Source organism: Ascaphus truei, chromosome 2, assembly GCF_040206685.1.
Source record: "Ascaphus truei isolate aAscTru1 chromosome 2, aAscTru1.hap1, whole genome shotgun sequence".
Taxonomy (NCBI): domain Eukaryota; kingdom Metazoa; phylum Chordata; class Amphibia; order Anura; family Ascaphidae; genus Ascaphus; species Ascaphus truei.
In genome coordinates, this window is record NC_134484.1 from 124,023,903 (window position 1) to 124,043,049 (window position 19,147).

General features: G+C 48.3%; 1 protein-coding gene across 2 annotated transcripts in view; it reads left to right on the plus strand.

Moving 5' to 3' along the window:
* Nucleotides 1–2,209: 2,209 nt before the first annotated feature.
* B4GALT6 (beta-1,4-galactosyltransferase 6) overlaps nucleotides 2,210–19,147 on the plus strand; it is a 115,094-nt gene continuing 98,156 nt past the window's right edge. The window contains exon 1 of one of the 2 annotated variants that reach the window (XM_075584776.1): nucleotides 2,210–3,309. In XM_075584776.1, coding sequence (XP_075440891.1) covers nucleotides 3,192–3,309 — 118 coding nt within the window. In that variant the 5' untranslated portion in view covers nucleotides 2,210–3,191. Of the gene's footprint in view, nucleotides 3,310–7,612; nucleotides 7,760–19,147 lie in introns of those variants that run through there. The other variant, XM_075584780.1, reaches the window with a different exon arrangement.

The following is a 19,147-nucleotide window of genomic DNA, read 5'->3' on the forward strand; positions in this document are numbered from 1 at the left end:
TTACACCTCATTGAACTGGTTTTAGCACAGCTTATTTATATAGGTCTGTTGCAGGCTTCTCTGTGTGTTATATCTATATATATATAAAATCGAATGGTTAGTGCTATCTGCGGTGAATCTGATTGGTCCTCAGCCTCTGGCCAATCAGATTGGTGGGTCTGACGTCACCCAACTGCCACTCTCTTCCCCCTCGGCGCCACACACACACACACACACACACACCTCTCTCTCCGGCGCTCATCTCTCCCTCCCGGCGCTCATCTCTCCCCTCCCGGCGCTCATCTCTCCCTCCCGTCGCTCCGCTCATCTCTCCCTCCCGGCGCTCATCTCTCCCTCCCGGCGCTCATCTCTCCCTCCCGGCGCTCATCTCTCCCCCCCCCGGCGCTCATCTCTCCCCCCCCCCGGCGCTCATCTCTCCCCCCCCCGGCGCTCATCTCTCCCCCCCCCCGGCGCTCATCTCTCCCCCCCCCGGCGCTCATCTCTCCCTCCCGGCACTCCGCTCATCTCTCCCTCCCTCCGCTCACCTCTCCCTCCCTCCCTCCGCTCACCTCTCCCTCCCTCCACTCACCTCTCCCTCCCGGCGCTCCGCTCATCTCCATCCCCGGCGGGGGAACAGGCAGTGGCCAGGCAGGCTGCAGCTGCCTCGCGGCGCCTAAGATGGCGGCGTCCGGAAGGACCCCCTTCCTCCCTCGCGGCGCCTAAGATGGCGGCGCCCGGAAGGACCCCCTTCCTCCCTCGCTGCGCCGAGTGAGAAGATGGCGGCGCCCGGAAGTAGAGGTAGGTGTCGCGTGTGTGTCGCTCTAGCTGACGTGTGTGTGTGTGTGTGTCTCACTGTGTGTGTGTGTGTGTGACACTGTGTGTGTGTGTGTGTGTGTCACTGTGTGTGTGTGCGTGTGTCGCCCCCCCCTGCCTTTCAGGCCCCTTCCCCTGCCTTTCACGCCCCCTCCCCTGCCTTTCACGCCCCCTCCCTTGCCTTTCAGCCCCCCCCCCTGCCTTTCACGCCCCCCCCTGCCTTTCACGCCCCCCCCGCCTTTCACGCTTTCATGCCCCCCCCCTGCCTTTCACGCCCCCCCCCTGCCTTTCACGCCCCCCCCCACCTTTCACGCTTTCATGCCCCCCCCCCTGCCTTTCACGCCCCCCCCCCTGCCTTTCACGCCCCCCCCCTGCCTTTCACGCCCCCCCCCCCTGCCTTTCACGCCCCCCCCTGCCTTTCACGCCCCCCCTGCCTCCGGGCAACGCCGGGTATATCAGCTAATATATATATATATATGCAAGTCCCCGCTCACGCGATGCGCGGGCAAACAAGCTCACCGGCGCTCTATGCTTACATAAACAAAATTGTTATACTTACAAGCGCGCTCAGCTTCTCCTGAATTGTCCCCCCCTCCCCCGCGAGCGCTTGCGAAAATTTTAAGGACACCCGCGCTCTCCAAGCATGAGCGCGCTCAGCGCCAGTGGGGGATAAGGCCTTATACAGTTTCCCTTTAGGGATACACTAAAAATAAATAAAACGTGCTGAGCGCTCCAAACATGAGCGCCAGGTGTCCTGCATTTACACGCGTGCGGGGGTGCGGGGGGGGGGTGGTGGGGGTGGAGGCATTGCAGGTAGTTGAGCGTGCGGGGAAATTATCATTTTTTTTGTTTATCTTAGCGCCGAGTGCGGGTGAGCGTGTGCATGAGCGCACGCAAACAGCATGAGCAAAGACTTACATATATCTATATATGTAACGAACTGCCCGCTCAGCGGTAGCGGGGACGCAGCCCAGGGGGTGCATTGTACTGGACTTGGGACACTGGAACGTAATGAGACTGTTAGAATCCGCTCATTCACAATGTTGTGTAAAGCCTACGTCACAACCCCCGCCCTTCCCCAGCCACACTGACAGGCCAGCACTTCCCAGACCACTATATGCCCAATTACGTCATTTAAAGCCAATGAAAGCTCGTTGAGTTTCGGTCCCCACAAGCCACGTGATCCGACCGCGCCTATCGCAAAAGGTCATGTCTATGCGAGGGGCTTAAGGCTTTTTTTTTTTACAGCCAGTGTCAGATGCGGCGAGTCAAGTTTTCAAAAGCCCACCCACACCCCCCCGACCAGCCTTGATTTCCTGACCAATGACAAGTCACAAGGGTATCCAGGGAACGCTGCTGCTGAGATTTCAGCCAATCAGCGTGAAGTACGATAGGGGTAGGCGGGGCACGGTTGCTGCACCGGTTACAACAGTTGGGTTCGAATGTGGGCCGAGTTCTGTGTGCGAGCCTCTTCCTCACACGGCGGTGACTGTCAGCCGCAGCACGCACACCCGGGGCAGCCTCCTCACCGCAGATTGCGTGACGTTATATGCGGGGCTGTGTCATGAGCGGGGTGACCGCGTGCATACGCGCAGCTCGGAAGTATCCTCTCCGTGTGTCCGCATGAGCTGACCGGGGAGTCCTGAGGCCCCGACCAACCCCCTGACCCCTCCCATCTCTCCTCCACTCCCCCATCTCTCCTCCACTCCCCCATCTCTCCTCCACTCCCCCATCTCTCCTCCACTCCCCCATCTCTCCTCCACTCCCCCATCTCTCCTCCACTCCCCCATCTCTCCTCCACTCCCCCCTCTCCTCCACTCCCCCCTCTCCCCCGTCTCCCCCCTCTCCCCCCTCTCATTCGTGCCACACGCACCGATATATAACGTTTGCACCCTTATCGGTGATTATATTTATATATCACACTCCCAGTAATAATAATATATCACCAGCAGCAAACACCCCCTCTTCATACTTCCCATGTAACCCGTCATATATTTATTCTACGACAAACCCCCTTCCCACTACAAGTAACACGAGACACTCCCTAACAGATGAGTGGACATGATGCCCACGTCCTGTGTGTAATAAGCCTTTGCATATTTCCCGTCCTCTCCTCCTCCCTCTCCTCCTCCTCCCTCTCCTCAGGTATCGGCAATAACCCCCTCCTATCCCTGCCAGGATCTCCTCCCCTCCTCCCCTCTCACATCGCCGGGAGCTGGTCCCTCCCCTGGGGGAGGTAACGGTGTCAGGTCCCCGGTATTTCCTGCTCCTTTCCTCCCCGGTGGGGTCCCCTCTCCCCCCGGATCTCCCGCCCAGTCACCCGATGGGCTTGTTTCCCCGGAGGTGCCTGTGCCTGGCCGGGGAGCTCCGCTGAGAGCCGCCTGCACCGCCCGGGCACCATGAGGCCGCTGCTCCGGAGGTTACTCCGGCTCTCCAACCGGTCCATCTTCGCCTTCATCTTCTTCTTCTCGCTCTCTTCGTCCTGCCTCTACTTCATCTATGTGGCCCCGGGTATAGGTGAGTGGGGCAGGCCTCGGGGTGGGGGGCAGGGAAGGCATCTAAGTGGTGGGGTGACCTCCAGGCGTGTTGAGGGTGATGTGGTTTGTTTATGCTCAGTGTTGTCTTGTCATTTCATACATACATTTAGAGCCACCTTCAGGATCGCCCCTGGTTTTGTGCGAGATCTTTGCTAGTGAATGGGCTGGTAGGTAATGGGGCAAGAAAATGCAGCCTGTGATCACAATAATTGCCTGTGCTAATCTGTGAGGCCAGGGCTCCTGCAAATGAATGAGCGGCCCAGAGATGATGGGGAGTTGGCTGTCCGCTTTCTTTGTCAGTGTTGTTGGGGATGTTAAGTTTTGAGTAACCACACATCAGATGCTGTGAAGTGTCTCTGTGCCAGTACCGAAAATGCTAATAAATACATTTGATAGAAGAACCATGTGGGATATATATATATACACACACACACATGCACACCCCAGCATACATTTGCTATATATACCATTTTGCTGCCAGGAGCTTGCAATATTCTATGATATGTTGCTGGTTCTTCTGGCAGTGGAAGGGTTAATATCTTACCTGTGTGCAAAAGAGAGCACTGGAAGTGGGCCATAGCTTGATCTCCAAGGGCCGTCAGTTGCACAAGATTGGTGTATGGGCTCTTCAACCAGTTTCACAAGAGTTTTGTAATATAGTTTAGGATATGTTTAAATGCTTATATTTGCAAAATGTTGAAGTACAGGCATACCCCGCATTAACGTACGCAATGGGACCGGAGCATGTATGTAAAGCGAAAATGTACTTAAAGTGAAGCACTACCTTTTTTTCACTTATCGATGCATGTACTGTACTGCAATCGTCATATACGTGCATAACTGATGTAAATACCACATGTGATTACCACATGTATTACTACTGTGAAGCGCTATGTACACTAATGGCGCTATATAAATAAAGACATACAATACAATACAATAAATAAGGCATTTGTAACAGGCTCTATAGTCTCCCCGCTTGTGCACAGCTTCAGTACAGGTAGGGAGCCGGTATTGCTGTTCAGGACGTGCTGACAGGCGCATGCGTGAGCTGCCGTTTGCCTATTGGGCACTATGTCCTTACTCGCGAGTGTACTTTTAAAGTGAGTGTCCTTAAACCAGGGTATGCCTGTATAATATTTAACATATGTACCATATGTATGTGTGTTTTAACCTCCAAGCATGTTTTACTGAAAACAAAATTTCACTTGGCTGCCTGGGCAACGCCAATAAAAGTAGAAGGAGATCGTCCAAGGGCCGTATTGGGACGCTTAGTAGGATGCACTTGGCCCCGAAAGCTACCAGTAAAAGCGCTGTAGTAGGATTTGTTTTGGGTAGTTTGTCACCTCTCAAATGTATTGCTTTCATGCCATGTCTAGAGTACAGAACATTTCATGGGTTGTTTGGGAACCTAGCATGAGGGAAACTCAAGTTCAAGTTCGTTTTCAACCCAGATGAGGTCATGAAACACATTATTTGAGCGGTTTAATTCCCCTGCATATTTATTCTCGGGAAAAGCAAATACAGAAACCTTGTGCTCCTCCCAAATTGACTTGCAACTTTTACATTTTTGATCCTAAGTTTTATAACAGAGGATACATTTAGTTGCATCTTTTGATTCAAAAAAATATTTAAGCCTGTTAACCCCGTCAAGGTAAACTCCATTTTAGCAGGTACCTATACTATAGGCATAATATTTCTTATTGTCCTTTGGACAAACCGATTAACTGTTCTGGAGTTGACAGGGAACAGTTTGTGTCGGCGGCAGCAGAGAGATCAAGTACAATATGCAAGGAGAATTGACCCTTATACTTAGCTTTTATTAGTAGACCAATAGCCACTCTAAGGCCTCGGTCCCGCTGCGCTCGGTGGTGCGGGCGGCCACACGCGAGTTCCCCACGAGCAGGGGAATCCTGCGGAGCCGGTTCCGGTCCCCCCTGGCTGCACAGCTTACTACACGCTGTGGCGCGTCAGCCGCTATAGGATACAAGAGAATGGTGTTCCCTAGCGTTGACGGGAGGAGGAGAGGCTTCGGGGAGCGGGGAGGAGTGTGGAGTGACAGCAGCGTGAGTGCCTGTGTGTGTGGTGCCTGAGTGCGTGCGTGCCTGTCTGTGTGTGTGTCTTAGTGCGTGAGTGCCTGTCTGTGTGTATGTATGTGTGTGCCTGTGTGTGAGTGCCTGCCTCTGTCTGTGTGTGTGCGTTGCTTTACTTACCCGAGCCGTGGAGGGAGGGGGGGGAGAGTAGCGGGTCCCTCCGCTCAAGCCACGCCCCCTCCCGCTCAAACCTCCCACCTCCCGCTCCCTACAGACCGCATATCGCGGTCTGTGTATGTCAGCGCCCCGCCTGTCTGCAGTGCGGGCGCGCTGACTCTGGGAACGGGGCCTTAGCCTTAGTGTTTGTGGAGTGTACAGTAGATGGTGGAAGTTAGATTGGTGTATCATTGCACGTTATGGCAGAAGATAAGCCTCCCTGCTTTGCCAAGGCAATCTCCAAAGGGTGGGTCCTATACTTTGTTCTTGTGCATGTTTGTGAGAAAACTCTGATTTTTCACAAAACACTTGCTGCCTACCAATTAGTGAGTCATCTATAGGTATTTTGGTGTGGAGCAGAAGGTTGAGTCCTCCAAATCATGAATCCAAACTTTGGTAAGTTCAGAGTACATGGTTCTTACAAACCATCTAGTTTATACAGGAGTGCTGATGGTGTAATTCTTTGCCAGGCACCAGTGGTGGAGGGGCATTAAAGGGGGCTGGTGGCTAATAGAGGATAGCAGTCCGCTTCTTGAATTACATTTATGTGGAGATTTGCCAAATAGCACTCCCGTAGAGCCTATAAAGTTTGAGATTACTATGTGTTGGCTGACTGAATCTGTGAGACTGGACCACAAATACGTTATTGGTACGTGTACATCTGGTAGGCTGAGGTACTTGGGCACACAGTTTTTTGTTGACCTTTTACGATGCCTGATGTCCAGTAGCACCCGAGCCCCCTGGACTTCTGGGATTGCGACGATGTGATCACTTTAGTAGCGATCTGAGTCTCGACAATCCCAAAGTGATGTGAACAGAGTATATTCAGAGCATGGGGTGGTGACCATTTGAGTACCTCGGGTACCTGTTCTGGGACCAGTAATCTTTAATATAGTAGTTGGTGACATTGTACATGGTCTGAATGGGCAAGTGTCTTTTTCAGATGAGACAACGATCTGAAACAGATTTGACACACCATGGGGGTAAACAAAAAAGATCAATGATTTAGGTAGATTACACTTGAATTCCAAAAAGTACATATTAATGCATCTGGGTTGCAAAAATCCAAAGACAGAATACAGTATTATTGTCATCACTATAATCAGTGGTTGACAAATCACCAAAAAAATCTACTCGCCACCTAGTACCAAACGTGTGCTGCTTGGGCCAATATTTACTCGCCCGGGGGCTAAATCCACTCGCCCGGGCGAGCAAATGTATAGGTTTGTCGAACACTGACTATAATGCCAGCTACTGTAGAGAAAAATGACCTGGGAGTCATTATTTCAGCTAACTAAAAAATTGGTCAAGCAATGCTGAATGCCAGGTTGTAAAGGGAGAGGTATTAGCAGTAGAATGAGAGCGATAGCGATGCTACTTTATAGACCATTAGCAAGAACCCACCTAAACTACTGTGTTCTGTTCTCAAGACCATACCTCCAGAAGGATATACTGTAAATAAATTAATGTGCGTAAAGAAAGCCTACCTAGTGAAAAATGTACACCATACAATTTATCAGGAAAGATTGAATGACCTTAAGGCCGAGTCCATAGGAAAGGCCGCGCTGAGCTGTGCGGACGCTCAGCACTGAGCCCCTGCATCCTCAATGAGGATGCCCTGAGAGGGGGCTCACGCGAGCGTCCGCAGGCGTGCTGAGGCTTTGGAATTTTTAGCCGACAGCCAAGCTGTTTTTCAGCGCGCTGTCGGCTGAAAACATCCAATCAGCCTGAAGCAGCGTCAACGTCACGGCGCCGTGACGTTGACGTCAGTGCGTCGCGGGCGATTGGCCCAGCGACGTCACTGCCCCGCATCCAACCACCTCCCCCCGGCTCCCTTCGTGCACGCTGGCTCGCCTGCAAGTCCGTGGAATCGCGCTGACTTAAGCAGGTTCGCCTCAGCGTTAGCGCGCCTCCGCTCTCCTGAAGCCTCTATGGCCCCGGCCTAATATGTACAGCTTGGAGGAGACGAGGTAGAGGGAGTGGCATGATAGAAACTTTCAAATGCATGAAGGGTGTCAACAAAGTACCGGAAGAAAACCTGTTTTAGAGAAGTGCTAGAACAGAAGGTCATGTTCTGAAGCTGGAGGGTGGCAACTCTGGGACAAAGTGAGAAAGTACTTCATGGATAGCGTGGCGGATTCATAGAATAGCCTCCCAACAGAGGAGGGAGAGGCTGGCAAGGTAAGGGAATTAACACATTCTTTGGATAGACAAGGATAGACAAGGCTATCAATCAGCTACATTTAATCTAAACATACTGTAAGGCAGCGGTGCGCAAGCTGGGGGGCATGAGATTAACTGCGGGGGCGCAGGGTTTACAGAGGCCCCGCACGCTTCCCAAAGGCACTTAAAATAAGTGCCGGGGAAGTGGCAACTGGAGATGCGTCGCCATGGCAACTCGGCGTAAAACGATGCTGCAGTGTCATGTGACGTTGCTATGGCAACGTTGCGTCATGATGCCCAGACGCCGGGAACCAAGGTAAGGAGTAGGGAGGGGGCGCGCGGAGAGCAGGACAGCCGGCAGGGGGCGCAGGGAGAAAAGATTGCGCTCCCCTGTTGTAAGGGACTTTTCCTTCTAGGACAATAATAAGTTACATGTTGCCTGCGCTTTCAAAATTGGAAAAGTAAAAGCATTTTAAAATATTTTTTTTTAACTGTATACAAATGCTTTGGCGGGCTTTGTATCAGCTTGATGATATGGCTGTTTCAGCTGTAAAAGCCACAGGTAAATTGTTCTTTTACAAGATATACATGAATAGAACAGGTACTGTAAGGGTAAATGAAATCTTTCTATACTGTATTAGCCAATTTACACTAAGTTAAAGTAGTGTTTTTTTTTTTTTTTGACTCGCTACATGCGATGGTACCTTTTTAAAACATAACTGGATTTTACTCCCCATACTGTTAATCACTCGTCATATAGCAAGTTTATTGTTCTTAAAACTAAGGAGCATTTAGCTTTTGGTGTTATTAGAAAATTGAAGTTGGGTTACAGGTGATTTATTGTTATTTTAAGCTTGGTATAACACAATATAATGTCATATCAGAGAAATGTAATTAAAGTGAGCACATTAGGGGTGTGTGTGTGTTCAATATCATTGGTATTGTGTGCCCAAAGATTAAGTGATCAAATTTTTGCAACAAAGAAGACCATGTCGCATCATATTAATAAAAGACCAGCCAATGGCACCGGGAATCTTGTAGATGGGAAATCGTACTACATTTCTTGCCCATTTGTCACATCCTTCCCATTGTCCAAACTAACCGCACACACGATAATATATCCGCCAGCAAAATTATATTTCTTCTGCTTTCAAAGTACCTCGATTTCTGTAATATTAAATAAATCATTGGAAGATGGTATTAAATGTTGAAATTTGGTGGATTGACCTTTTTAAAATCGCAAGCTGTGTATGCTACAGCACATCATCCTTATTGAAATACTAATACTAATACTTTGCACAATAATAAGAATTTTTGTGGGGGTGAATAATCTGGTTTATTAGTTTTTATGATCAGAGAGATTCTCTCTTATATTAAAAACAAAACAAAAAAAAAACACTGGGTTGGCATCTCTTTTGTTGTAATGTCTCTTTGTCATTACCATTTTTTTGCTGTTTGAAATGTTTTTTTTTTGTGTTGGGCAAACACCTCTTAGACTTTGCCTATAGTGCTGCCGACGGCGACACGGGGGGTGACGTCACCCGTCGCCACCGGCGAAAGTTATGTTTCGGCGGCATCGTCGGATTCCCGCAATTTGATGTTGTTAAAGGGCCGTCGTGTGACGCTACGGCCCTTGAAAAATCAAATTTTGCCGGCGGCGGGTTTTCGTGCCGTTGCGTGCACAATAAGCGCACGCGGCGGCAGCGATGCTTTTGTTTTTGGGCGAATTTGCGTCGCCGACACTATAAGCACGGCCTTAGGCTGCAATTATAGTGACGGTGATAGCGACGTTGCGTCAAAACAAATGCATTGCATTGTGTGCGCTTATAGAAAGTGACCAAGCCGTTGCGCCGTGCTATCTCTGGAAGTCATCTCAATTTGATTTTTCCAGCAACCGCAGCCTGACGTCGCCGGCACTATAAGCGTAGCCTTAGGATCAAGATGGTTTTCTTTTCAAAGTGACTGTAAAAAGCCTCATGTTAATCAATTGCTCCACGCACCCATTATGGTGTCAGTACAATGAGCTATTCTTGCATTTTAGATTACTGTGATAACCTTAGACATTACATGATTATTATTTTTTTCTTTTTAAACAGGACATGCTCATAGTTGGTTTCAAGATACCAGCATTTTAGAGCAGCGGTGTCAAGTAGGAATCCAATGCTAGCCACACTTATGGTTGTCATCTTTCCATATTCGCCACATTCTTGTGTCAGTCATAATGGCATTGTGCTCGAGTCGTAAACTGCGCACCCCCCTCCCCCTCCCACTGCGCACCCCCCCCCTCTCTCCCCCACACACCCTCTCGAATACACACAACCCCCCTACACCTTACCTGGAGGGAGACCTCTGATCACACAGGCGGAAGAGGGACCAACTTCAGGCGTGCAGGGGTGGTGCTGTTTCACTAGGCACCAAGCCCTCCCTCAGCTGCCAGGAAGATGTCCTAGCTCTCTCCCCCGGTGCCCCAGTTCGCCACAAAACATTGGACTATTCGCCGCTTGTGGCAAATGTATTTGACACCACTGATTTTAAAGTTAAACTCAATTAGACTTGTGGGGGTGTTGCTGCTAGAAGTGCTTACTGCAGAATACAAATGTTATAATGCCTGTAAAACTTTCCACTTTTACAATGTGTAAAAGGGATTCAGTCCACCTGTTGCTCTAGCAGGCAGTACATAGTGAAATACTGTAACTTTGAATACGGTGTCATGTAAATAAGAACTATGACTTGGGAAAGCCATTAAATAAATAAAAATGGAAAGTATAATTTACTTTCAGTGTTTAGTGTGTGTGTGTGTGTGTTTCAAAGTTCTTTTATTTGATTATAAATTGGTGTAAATCTGCACATTTAGCATTTTCTTTGCGCCACATGCGAGTGTGGAAACCTTTCCAGAATGTACACTAGGCAGTTTAGTCATTGCAAGTACTGTATACGCATTTTAAAAACCATTTCCTTGTGTCTCAATGTCTGGAAACAATACAGATGACATATGCACAAAAAATATAGTAGGGAATAAAATCCTCCAAAATGAGGTGCATACTGTAACATCTACAATGGCATTGTGTTCCACATTGTAAAATAAAATGAACGTGCTGTACAAATATAACTGGTTCTTGTTCAGTGGTCACTCTGTAATTTTACGTTGCGTTGAATGCCTTGTAATAGGCTTTTTTGTTGCCTAACAAACAACAATTGATATGGACTTCCATTAACCCCTGACATAGCCACAACGTCATGGGTTCTGGTGCTCAAGGGACCCTGTGAGACACTTTTTCACCTTGTTTTCCTCGGGGAGATTGCGTTCTGCGGTGCTATGGAGCTACTCGGTGCTTAGAGGTGCACATTTTGTGCCAGCTCCTTTAGAGTTGATTTTCTCTCCTTTAAAATTGGAGCATCCATATAAATAATTAGCTAAGAGGCTATAATTGGATGCGGTCGCCGAATCGCGCCTCGGGTGTGGGTGCACACTTGGTGCAAGCCCCTATATTAGCTAGCATTTTTTCACCTATATACAGGTAGCATATTCACTTGGCAATTTGATGTTATTCATGTGTCATTAGCTTCATAGGGAGAGATCTGTTGGACTATATGCCTCTTTTCCTTTGATTGGTTTAGATACTGAGGCACACGTCTAGTCATTGGTAACAGCATTTCACATCAACTCCAGCTCCACGCCTATATGGTGATCGTATAGCGACGAATTATGCGGCTATAAAATACGTCCCCGTCTTTTATCTGTGCCTGAGAGTTAAAACAACTTGCTCTATTTATTTTTAAGACTGTTCAGATCCAGTTCAAGTACTGGGGAATATACAGTATTAGTGCATGGAATGAGCAATATGATTTTCATCATTCCATGTTTTAGAAAAATTATCTTGCACTATATACTTACGTTAAGCTTCTATACCTCTATCTACTGTGGGGTTATTAGCTTACTAAGCTGGGTTTAAGGAGTAGGATCATATATATTTGGCATCTGACTGCTTGAAGCACATATAACCACAACTTTTCAAAACTGACTTTTGAACACGAATTGGTACGTCATTATGGAATGGTCGTGGATATAATTACCATATTCCTCTATACAACACTATTTTATTATGTGTTTTTTTTTAATTAAAATTATTTTAATTGAATCATCATTTCAACATTACCAACATGAGTGCAGTCATTGGGGTGTCTCTTTGTTTGTTTTAGTACTGCTATGGAGCGATCAAGCAGTCAGTAACCTTCATGAGTGACACCGGTAGGGCGTGTTCCCTCTGGGGAGTGGTCACGATTGCCACAGCTCCTCTGGCTCATTTTACAGGAGAAGATGGACTTCTTAACCACATTGCAACTACTAATGTTAAAAGTTTCTGTATATAATGGAAAGCTAAATCTGAATTTTCAGTTCACAGAAACAGGTAATTACAACATCTAGCACATCTTGGTACACTGTATTTACCTTTGTGTCAAAAACAAAGATTTAAAAAAATTTTTTTTTGCAAGTAGAAAGTGCTGAATGGGAGTAGTTGAAGTATCCATTGCACTCATTGTGTACCCATTGACAATAAAGCATGCAACATTTTGCTTGGTTTCAAAGGTAGATCACTTTTGCACACATGCTTTCGGTGTATGCATTAGATTTCCTTCTCCGTTTCTTGAATGTCTGAAGTTGCCAAACAGGTTTTTCACGTTCTGGTGTTGCTTTAACAGTGTAGTGTTTGTACCTCAATGCATTGTCTAACTGAGCAGGCATTTGCAGTGCGTCATGAAACCACATCGATAATGCAAGTTCTCTTGAGATGTGAGTCTGCATTTATGGCCCATGCTGCTCTCTTGCAGCTGCTGTGCTTCAAGTTGCTATAGAAATGTAAAACTGCTTTCTCCCACGCAGGTTCGCAAAAGCTTTACAGCTCTCTTTGCTTCAACTCTCTCTCTTGGACCTAGTCCATGGTGAGCGCACACTCGAGTGGCGTGACAGGCACTCATGTTGCACGTGCGATTCCTGGCCGGCTAGTTGTTGGGGGGGCGGGGGTCAAGGGGGTGGTGGAGGGCGCGTGTATTTCTCCCCCCTGCGTCACTCTTACTCCCTCTTTTCCTTACTCCCTCTTTTCCTTACTCCCTCTTTTCCTCACTCCCTCCCCCCTCTCCTCTCACTCGCCCCCACCTTCTGTCAATTACCCAACTCTCTCAATCCCCCCCATAAAATACATACCAAAAAACCCCACACCTAAATACATATAACCCACCCCCAATATATAATAAAAATACACCTACCTCGACCCCCAATACATATAAAAAGAACCCCCCCGATACATATAAAATATACAGACTTACCTTGTGGATGGCCAGGCCCGGTGGCTGCGGGGAGCCTGGCCAGTCCGGCAAGTTGGGTCTTGCCTGGCTGCCAGTCGCGGCCGGGCCCCAGCTCTCCCTTAGCTGCATGCCTCGTACTCACTCTGTTCCACGCCGAGCTTCCAATATCCGTACCCGCCGGGCCTCACACTCATGCCTGCATCTGCCGGAAACTGGGACAAGCTTGCTTCCGGCGCGCTAACATCAGAGACCTGTCGCGTGCCAGCTTTGGAAGCTCCGCGTGGGGACAGTGAAGAAGAGGCCTGCAGCTGAAGGAGAGCTGTGGTCCAGCCGTGAGAGGACCGGCAGCTGGGCCTTGCCAGAGGTCGGGCCCAACTTACAGCACCGGCCGTGCCCCCCGCAACCACCGGGCCCGGGAAACCTGTCCTGGCTGCCCCTCCTGTCGGCGGCCCTGCATTTGGTAGCTGGAAGGGGGAGCAGGGATTCTTCGCTCTAACTATATGAATGTAGTGAAAAACTTTCTAGATTTTAATCAAGGTGCCGTCTGAGGATCAAAATGCAATTGGCTAAGGAATAGGTAGAGGGAGAGAACATGGATCCTCTTTGTTGTTGCACACTCTAAATTGTAAGGAAGGTGGCTATATACACCAACAACATCAAATTAGAAGAAAACCATATTGATGGTCTATAGAGGCAGATGTCTAGAGTTACAGCCTAACCAGGAGCAACATTTGGCTAAAGGGCTATTACCAAATTGTGAGACCTGGTCATGAAATGGTAGCAGGCACTTGGAAGTATACAGTGCCACTAATAACCTAGCTATAAAAACAATTTTAATGACCCGTAGGGGAAAACTATGAACGTGAACTAAAGAATAAAAACAGCTGCAGTGAGCAGACGTGGTTAAAACAATGTGAGTGCATATGAGTGTTTAAACTGCCAATGGTGCATTTAGGCAATTTGAATTAATTTATTGTAGCAACTTAGTAGGGGTAATTGGAAAAGCTTTTGCTGATTAGCAATACCACTTTTACAATGATATAAGTATCTTAAAGTTGATTCTTAACGAAGTTACTTTATTGCCATTCATCACTTGGGCAGACTGCCTCCTATTAAGCCACTGACACAATCAGACACTGCTGGAATCAATTATACGGGTCGCGTGGGCTGACTGTAGGCTTTTTTGTGTAAAGGTTCTTGTCCAGGCTTGCTGGAACCTGGCTGCTGTGACCTCTTATTGGATGCACCTGTTCCAGGGATTAAATAGCAGACAGTGACTCCCAACCCCCGCCCAAGCATTGTACACGTTTCCCTGTGCTCCTAGCCACCTTGGGTTCTAGTTACCGTGCCTTGCCTTTTCCCTGTAGCTTCCGTGTGGCGTGCCAATCCCTGTGGCTTCCCTGTTCATTGGATTTCCCTGTTATGGACCCCGGACCGTGACCCGACCTCGCTGCCTTCCACCTGCACTGATCTCTGCTGTCTCCTGGACTTTGCAACTCTGCCGCCAGCCCTGACCCCTGCTTCCATTCCGACTATAGATACACTTACAGGACTCTGTCCCAGGGCCCTGGCCGGTTTATTTGCATCCCTACCTCCAGCCCTGCGGGTCTGCTTCCTGATTGAGACGAGCACTGTCACATTTTGTACTTGATCCCTCATAGTTACTATTGGCAATCATTTCCAATTACACCTACACGGTTGCTACAAGATAGTAATTAAGATTGCCTAAATGCACCATTGGCAGTTTAAACACGCCTATGCCCTCACATAGTTTTAACCACATCTGCTCCCTGCATCTGTTTTTATTCTTTAGATCACGTTCATAGTTTTACCCTACTGGTCATTAAAATTGTTTTTTATAGCTAGGTTATTAGTGGCACTGTATACTTCCAAGTGCCTGCTACCATTTCATGATCAGGTCTCACAATTTGGTAATAGCCCTTTAGCCAAATTTTGCTAGAGGTTAGGCTGTAACTCTAGACATCTGCCTCTATAGACCATCAATATGTTTTTCTTCTAATTTGATGTTGGTTTATATAGCCACCTTCCTTACTTTTTAGAGTGTACACCAACAAAGAGGACCCCTGTTCTCTTGTGCTGGGCCCTTCTTGCAGCAAAGGCACCATACCCTTTGCATACCCTCCAACTTTTTCCAGATTGAAATAGGTATACATGCGTCGAGTAGGCCCCCACACCCGTTCTACTATACACAACTGATATAGATCCCCAACACCCCTCATAGACCCCCTTGTGTTCTATATGGAGGTTGTAATAAAGTAACAACCCTGTGCCATGTTTTTATTTGATAGTTTTTTCATAGTTTGTTTGGAGCCTTGTGTAATGCCATAATCGTGGTTGTATTACTTGCTTGAAACAACCCCCTGCCACTGAACATATACATATTGTGATATAGAGCAATAGAGAATATAATTGCATACATTTTTAGCAGTCGGCAGCCCAGTCTTCTCCCGCACGTCGACACTGGTTGGCTGGCCATGTAGTGACAGGCTATCGGCATCGCTGAAGATTCTGATTGGACTTTGGTTGCAGCGAGATGCTGTGCAACAGGGGTAAAATTGTATAAGCCGGTACAGCATGCCCCAAGACTGTACTATAACAGCCAAACCGATTGGAGAATTAGCCTTTGCTGCTGTTAGATCCTGCAACATGTTGTTTTGCAATGAACTGCAGGCCCCTCTGACATTGAAAATGGTAAGGACTGCAAGTGAAGTATGTTTGTTTCTACTCGCAGGAAAAATGCACTTCACAAGCCGTTTTTTTAATGGAAAGGTGTGAAATGGTGTCACAGAAGGAATGTTTAATTGCTTCCTGAGTGACTTATTCTGTTCCCATAAAAAAACAACGGTGTGCATATAAACCGTGTAACAAACCTACTTTCTTTGCAGCCATTAAATGCAGAATGAAGTAATCCTAATTGAGTTTTACCAGTTCCATGCTTTCATCACCTTGTGATGTCATACTTATTGTTGTACAGGCACAAAATAGATGTACCCTTAGAGCAGCGCTGTGCAAACGGGGGGGGTGCGAACCCCAGGGGGGACGCGAGACTGCCGACGGGGGGCGCGGGGTTTACAGAGGCCCTGCACGATTCCCGAAGGAACTTAAATTAAGTGGCTGGGGAGCTGCAGGGCCTCTGTATACCTAACTTAAACGGCTTCCTTCCTGCGTCGCCATGGCAACGTGGCTTCAAAATGACGCCGCAAGGTCATGTGGCGTACGTCATGACGCCGGAGCGCGGGTAAGTGGGGGTTGGGGGGGCGCGGGAGTGAGGGGACCACCGGCAGGGGGGCGCAAGGAAAAAAGTTTGCGCTCCCCTGCCTTAGAGCTCATGTAGTCTGTAAGGACGATTTCTGCATACGTTCTCATAAAAAACACTCTCCAAACTGGTGTAGCACTGAACGCAACAATGTGCACACCTGCATCAGTGAAAAGAGAAATGAAACAAGCATTTGGTCAATATAATTATTGTATATAAATGATGGGAATAAGGACAAACTTTTGGATGGACTTCCATTAGGGTTACAGAATAAAATAACGATTCTATTTAAACGTTCAATGTGAAGATACATTTGGTCGGTGAACTCTACATTATGGTAAGCTCTCCAGGTCCTTTATAGTACACGGGGTTGGTCTTCAATATGCATGACCTTTAGTAGCCACACTAGTGTAATAACTTCAGCCAACTATTATTTAAGCAAATTAAGATACCCGGATTATAACACAAACTTGGTTCAACATCTTAAATCTAAAGATGCTTGCGACACATTGCTTCATAGTTTTGCCCAGCCCTCGAAGTTTAATCCTGTGGCAATTCGGCAACCGCCCAAGTTTGGGAATCTGCACACCTTATGTAGAAACATGGGTGTAATATTATGCTTTCATAATTTACTGTCTTTCTCTTGGGCTGCAAAATGAGTCATTACATTTATGACACAGCAGCTAATTATTAAATCGTTAAAATTTTTACTTCTTAAAGCCATGGATTAAAAATCCCTGGCTTGGGATCTGCTGTGAAATATAGCCAGACTTAAATTGTTCAGACATTTTGGGTTTTGTACTTGTCTGTGTGTACATTTAGTTTCTCACAAAGGCCAGTAAAACACCATGTCACCGACGAGTACATCCAGAGACCTGACCTCAACCTGTGCCCACCAACCAAGCCAGCTCAATGCGCCTGACCATAATCTTCCCACTCCTACCAACACAATTACTCTATCATCTAATCTATATGTGACCACACCTTTTCTTTTACTAACTAATGTACAGGTCTATGGATAAGAGTGCTATATAAATTTTATAAATAAATATCCCATCTAATATTGTGTGTGTTTCAGTTGCAGCAGGGACTCCTAGGAACCATTGGGTTCCATGACATCCCTAAAGGGTTCCCTCCAATTTTCAGGTAATTTGAAAATTGTACTAAATACAGAAGAATTTACAATGCATCAGATCTCAAATGCGCTATTACAGAGGGTTGGTTTCTTACAATGCATCTGGTCTCAAACACTGGTGGGGTTCCTCAGAATTTCACAATACAAGCAAAGGTTTCTTAACCAAAAAAAATGGTTAAGCCGCCCCCTCCCCCCAATGATTTGAGATCCATTTATATCTCTCATTTGGATTTCAGTTCCCTGTGTGTGCAAGTTCTGCCTAAGCCACAGAGCATTGACTGGTATAGTGTCAATAAATATGTTCTAATTTTCTAACACTAATGCTGTAGGCATAACTTTCTGCCATTTATTCCTGTCTTAAAGCTGCAGTTCAGTCTTTTTTTTTTTTTTTAATTTTTTTTTTTACTTCAATTGCTTCATGTGTGCAATCTCTATTTACCTAAAGAACTGTATAGCTGCAGGTCAATCCGTTCTCCATGTATTGATCGGCGAAATTTGCCGACATTTTTAAAGCTGGCATTTGTTTATAATCTGCCTCTGTCAGTCATTGGAAGATCATGAATATTCATGAGTCTCCCAGTGACGTGTGCTCGCTCCCGATCTGCCGCTGTGTGGTGCCCCCTTCTGCTCCGATCCCTGTGGCTGTCAGCCTGCGCGAGATGGAGGGGACTTGCGCCGCCGGTGGGGAGGGGGGAGCGGGAGATGTGTCCCCCTTCTGCCCCGCTCCCTGTGCCTGCCTCCCTGTCCGCGCGGGAGATGCAGGGGGGTTGCGCTGCCCCGGTGGGGGGGAAGGGGGGAGCGGGAGATGTGTCCCCTTCTGCTCCGATCCTTATGCCTGCCTCCCTGCCCCCCTGCCCATGCGGGAGATGCAGGGGGTTGCGCTGCCTTGTGGGGGGGGGGGGGGAAGGGGGGAGCGGGAGATGTGTCCCCCTTCTGCCCCGATCCTTGTGCCTGCCTCCGTGCCCGCGCGGGAGATGCAGGGGGTTGCGCTGCCCCGGTGGGGGTGGGGGGGAAGGGGAGGGGTTGTGTCCCGGAGCAGTGGTGGCAGCAAGGTGGTGTGTGTGTGTGTGTGTGTGTGTGTGTGTGTGTGTGTGTGTGTGTGTGTGTGTGTGTGTGTGTGTGGATATGTGCGTGTGTAGATGTGTGTGTGTGTAGATATGTGTGTGTGTGTAGATATGTGTGTGTGTGTATTAGTGTGTCACCACAAGTACCCAGTCACCCACCCTCTCCCTCACCCTCTCCCACCGACCCACTCACCCTCTCCCACCCACCCACTCACCCTCTCCCAACCCACTCATCCTCTCCCTCACCCACCCACTCACCCTCTCCCTCAGTCACCCACCCTCTCCCTCACCGACCCACCCTCTCCGTCACCCACCCTCTCCCGTCACCCACCCTCTCCCGTCACCCACCCTCTCCCGTCACCCACCCTCTCCCGTCACCCACCCTCTCCCGTCACCCACCCTCTCCCGTCACCCACCCTCTCCCGTCACCCACCCTCTCCCTCACCCACCCTCTCCCTCACCCACCCTCTCCCTCACCCACCCTCTCCCTCACCCACCCTCTCCCTCACCCACCCTCTCCGTCACCCACCCTCTCCGTCACCCACCCTCTCCGTCACCCACCCTCTCCCTCACCCACCCTCTCCCTCACCCACCCTCTCCCTCACCCACCCTCTCCCACCCACCCA